At 33.2% G+C, this 5363-nt stretch overlaps 1 protein-coding gene across 1 annotated transcript; it reads left to right on the top strand.

Annotated features, from left to right (window-relative positions):
- On the top strand, positions 7-2573 carry LOC110262337 (F-box protein CPR30-like). The gene is made up of 2 exons (XM_021122666.1): positions 7-138; positions 1260-2573. The coding sequence occupies exon 2, from the start codon at positions 1317-1319 to the stop codon at positions 2571-2573; it is 1257 nt and encodes a 418-aa protein (XP_020978325.1). The 5' UTR covers positions 7-138; positions 1260-1316.

Raw genomic sequence — 5363 nt, 5'->3', positions numbered from 1 at the left:
TCGCGACGAGCTCCCCCTCCCCCTCCCCCTGCGTAGAACTTCTCCATCCGCAACACGCAGCTCCATTGGCGACCCGCAGCTCCCTTGCGCCTCTTTTGTCCTGGGTCTCCTCCATCATATCAATTTTTTTTGTCTAAGGTAATTCTATTTACACAATTATGTATGATTGGGAATTTTGTAAAATAAATGTAATGTGGATGTGCTAAACTCTAATTTTTATTATTTTGTTGATTTCGAATTTGAAATATTAGTGTAATCTGAATGTATAATGATATAATTTTTTATGTTTTCATGTTATTCATGTTAATATTAAATGTGTTCGTGTTTTTACTGTACTATTTTTAATTTTTCAAAAATTAGATACGAGAGTATTATTGTTCTAGTAACTGTGAATGATTTGTTCGTTTTTATAATTTTATTGATGATTTTTGTTGTCTATCAATTATTTGGTGTGTAATTTTGTGATTTTAGTTGTGTAATTTTATAATGTTGGAATAATTTTGTAAATTTTAAATTGTAAACAAATCATATGATATAAATTGCAGCTTTCTAAGAAGCTATTTAAAAACTTATAGAAAAGTTAAAAAAAATGACTTCTCTCATAATGCTACTACTTTTTATCATATTTATATAAAATAAGTATTTTTAGAACTAAAAATCCAAACACAAAATAACTTATTTATAAGCTACTTTTAATATAATTATTTATTGTTTAAGCTATTTTTTCAAATATAGCTTAATTAAGTTGTTTATCCAAATTGGGACTAAGTAGTATTTTTGAATTCAAAAACCTACCTAATAAAATTATTTTTGAACAAAAATATCCCATTATTTAATAGAAGTGTCTTTATAGATATATTTTCTAGATGTGTCTCTTTATATATGTATTTAAAATATATTAATTATTAGATACATCCACGAACACACTTCCATGAAACACAATTATAAATAAGAGTTGGCAGAAGTTGGCAGATAATATGTTGGTACCCTATACTTTTCCTATTTTTTATGGACCTATTTAGAAGAGGGAGTGGATCATCCTCTCCAGTAAAAAATAAATTGGATGGTGTTCAATGTTAAATCTAATCCTTTATTGTTCTCTCTCTCAAATTTAATTTTAGTCTCACTTATAAAATTAAAGATAAAAAATCATTCTTTATTCTTTCAAGTGTTAAAAAAATTAGAGAAGATCTATTACCATTTAGAAGATAACTTTTTCTTTTCAATTACCAATCCAAAACTAACCCTTCCCTTTTTAGTTTTAGGTTTTCAAGGCAATTTCAAGTCCCGGGAACCGGAGTTGTGTGAATTGGCATATGAATTGCGAAAAGCTCAGCAATCCAAGCATGGATAAGAAGAAGAAACTGAAGCACACGGTGAACAAAGCAAAAGAGCAATCTAGCATGGAGAATAAGAAGAAGAATGACAAGAACAAGAGCATTCACGACATCCTCCCTCTTGACCTGATTCACATAATCTTTCTGCGGGTGCCGATCAGACATCTCGCTCGCCTCAGGTGCGTTTCCAAGCTGTGGCGCTCTCTCATTTCTGATCCTGACTTTGCGGAATTGCATTTTCACCACTCTCCCGCTGCCACCAATGCATGCTTCTTCATGAAAAACGACACTACTGCGGAGTTGGTTTACTTAGACGACAATGATGCATCACAAAAAGAGGTGTGTCCCCCTTTCCAAAAGAAACCACCTTCTAAGTTTTTCGTCGTAGGATCCTGCAGAGGCTTTATTCTCTTCCATCGACACCCGCATTTTCTTGTGGTATGGAACCCACTCACTGGATCCAGCAAAAGAATATCCTACTCTCATATTGTTCATCGTAGTAAGCCCCATGACTATGGCAGGATTGCCTACAATGCGTATCTGCATGGATTTGGTTATGATGCATCACAGGATGATTACTTACTTCTTGTAGCTTGGTGCGATTGCGAATTACAATATCATTTGGATTGCTTTTCCTTGAGAACCAATTCATGGATTAATCATGATGCTGCTGTCCCCAAACACTTGGGTATTCAAATCTTGGGTTTTCGTTCCTGGCATTCTGGTGGGTTGTTCTTTAATGGCGCTGTTCATTGGGTGCCTTGGGATCTTAAAGATTACAGGGATGCTATTATCATCTTTGATCTCATGGAAATGACTTTTTCAACTATATCTGCGCCAGAACAAATGTCAGGCTCCTATACAAGTCTTGCCCTACTCAGAGGCTGCCTAGCCTTGTATTCTTGCAATAATGATAGCTGTAACACTGACATATGGGTGATGAAAGAATATAAAGTGCACTCATCTTGGACTCTTTATCAGATTCCTTGCAAGTACTTCCGGCCTCTGTGCTTATCTAGTAATAGGGATATTATTGGAAGAGGTTATACTTCGTGTGGTAAAATAGGGTACTTCATATATAATGTCAGAGGAGACCTGCTCAAGCATTTTAAAAATTTGCGTTGTCAGCTTCACTGCCGTGAACTCAATATTGTTTACACAGAGAGTCTCTTACCACTCCCTAGTGACATTAAGGATAAGGATAACAAGAAGATGAAGAAGGAGATCGGCATGTAACCAATCTCCTATGCTTTGCACGAAGCTATTCCGGTTTGTTTTCATTGCATTTTGCATCAAGTTCCAATCAAATGTGACTTTTGTTTCTGGATGTTGAAATTTGAATTTATCAATGCTTAGGAATCATTGATCACTGTGTTACTTCCTGTAGTCCAGGCTTGTGGTGCAGTTTTGAAGTTTAGATTATTTTTATGTCTAAAACTTTGTCTTTTACCTGAGCTTTTTTTTTTTTTTTTTGCAGGCCACATACAACATACAAGTTTGACACATGGGGAAGAAGAACATTTGAAAAGTGCAAATGAAGTTTAGTTGGTTATGCAAAACTTTAGATGTTTTATTTCTTAGTTGGTTATGTAAAACTTTAGATGCTTTATTTTGCAGATTGCATAATGTACTTTTCTTTTATCATGCCAAAACCTTATGAATTCAATCCTAGAAGTTTTAATTGTAGATTCTTTTGGGGATAATACGTTTCTCCTGCAAACTTGAGATGCTAGGTGTGGAGTCTAGTGAATTTGTCAAATGAATCTCTTGTAAAATTTCTGTTTATCTCTGTTTTATCGAGCAATGGCATTCCTTAATCCATATGAAGTTTCTTGCAAGTATCCAATCATATTCTCAGGAAAACTTAACAACATGAAAATCAATCCACTAAGCATGAAAAATTTAAATCACCTAACATTAAATTTGATTGTTATTAATTCTTGTTGTTATGAAAATTCCTATATTAAACTTACTGCTTAATTAAGGAATGTATAGTAGAAGTGTTACTGAAACTACTTAAACACGTTTTAAAAGGATAGGTCCTACATTATTCCTGATTTGTTTTATTACTTTGTGATCAATAAAAGTACTGAGCAAGATGCATTGTGCATCAAGTTGCATTCAGATGTGAGTTTTGACTATTCATGGTGAAACTTGATGTATCAAATGCTAGGGGAATTATTAATAGCTGTCTTGCTTCCTACAATCTAGTATTGTGGTGAGGTATGCTTCGTTATTGTGCTGAGTGCTATACATAAATATACTTTTTCTTATTGATTGTATACTTTCAGTTAAGATGTTAGCTTTGGCAACACCTTAAATAATTTTTAGTTGATGTGTATCCTTTGTAATATTATTAGGTACTTCACAATGAAATAAGATTTATCTTAATGTCATACAAGTAATCAATATGTGACTGATAAAATTTGTTGTATGAATTTCTACCCATATAAGACAAAATTGAGGACTATTGAACTCTATTTAAGAATTTGCCGCTAGTTAACAGGTTGTTACTTGTACAAGGCTGGATTCAAATCTTCGCCATTTGCTTAAACGGACTAGTGGGCTAACCACCAAACCACTCCAACTTTATTCAAAAGCTAAATGCACGAAAGTGCATGGTTAATGTTTAGGCGTTCTGGAGTTTATGAGGCAAAAAACTTAATCTTATACCTCAGCTCCCATTTTTTGCTGTTTCTCTTAAATGTTATGATAGCTTGCATTCAGGGGCGGAGCTAGAAATTATTTTGGGAGGGGCTAACATGAAAAATATAAGTTAAAAAGAAAGAAAAATTAAAAATTAAAAAGAGGTTAAACTAAAAAATCAAAAACTTATACATACACCTTATTAGTTTGGGGGGGCCATTGCCCCCCTTGCTCATAACGTGGCTCCGCCACTGCTTGCATTGCAAGTCTCAAATTACTTACTTTGATGTAATATTCATATAGCTTATTAGGTTATTCCAGCTTGGAACATTACTTAGTGCCATATAAAAAAAAAGCTGGTCTAGTCTTATACTATACACAAGTCTCAAGTAGAAAGAGCATCACATCAAATTGAATCATAAGATTGAGTGTCCTAACTTACAACCTTACTAATATTTCACCCCTTTGATTTATGTTCTTTTTGATATGGCTGGCTTGTTTAGGTACACTACTCACGCTATATGTGTCGAAAATCTGTTGCCCCTTCCTAGTAACATTTTATTTGTGTTAATTTTGATCACATTATGATATGATGGATCATCTTCTTTGTGTTCTATGCAGGCCATGAAGTTTTATGACTGTGATGGCTTAATTCAGACAATAGTTTTGTGAATATGTCATTTTCTAACTGATTTTATGTGTCAAGATTAAGCAATCTTGGATTCATTACCTAGAATTTAAGGTTCCATCTAGCTATAGTGTATAATAACATGTTATAGTTATGAACCAATCTGAGCTTGCATTACTATTACTTTTGCTTATGATCCATGCTTAGGCATAAGAACTTAATGCAAAATATGTTAGTCAAATGAGCTGCATTACCAGTTTACCTCCATTGTTGAGTGGAATGGTGCAACTACTTTAATTTGATTTGAAGAAAAGGAACTTCTCGGAGATATTTGTGCTGGGACAAGCGAAGTGTAGCAGTGTATTTTTATATCGATGGTGGCGAAACTATGATATGGTCATATGGGTGTATTTAAACAGGGGAGGCTACAACATTATCGACGTTCTTTTTTCTAGTTTGAGTATTAATAAATCTGATAAGAAGATGAAAAAAGATATGTAACAATGTCTCATGTTTTGCAACTACTTCAGAGCGTGCTTGGTTACTTACTTTCACTTCACAATGAGAAATAAAATTATTTTTTAAATGCACTTTCTTTTAGAGCAACGTTAAAATTTGGTTAAATTTATGATTTATGTGGTAAAAATATTTTCTATTTAAAGTTTTAGTATTCTATTTATAGGATTTCATGAGAAAAGAAAATAAAAATACTAAAAAATATAATAAAAAAATATAATAAAAAATTTCTTTAG

The sequence above is a fragment of the Arachis ipaensis genome, chromosome B04, assembly GCF_000816755.2.
Source record: "Arachis ipaensis cultivar K30076 chromosome B04, Araip1.1, whole genome shotgun sequence".
NCBI lineage: Eukaryota > Viridiplantae > Streptophyta > Magnoliopsida > Fabales > Fabaceae > Arachis > Arachis ipaensis.
Note: the sequence above shows the minus strand (reverse complement) of the source record. Positions and strands in the feature narration are given on the sequence as shown.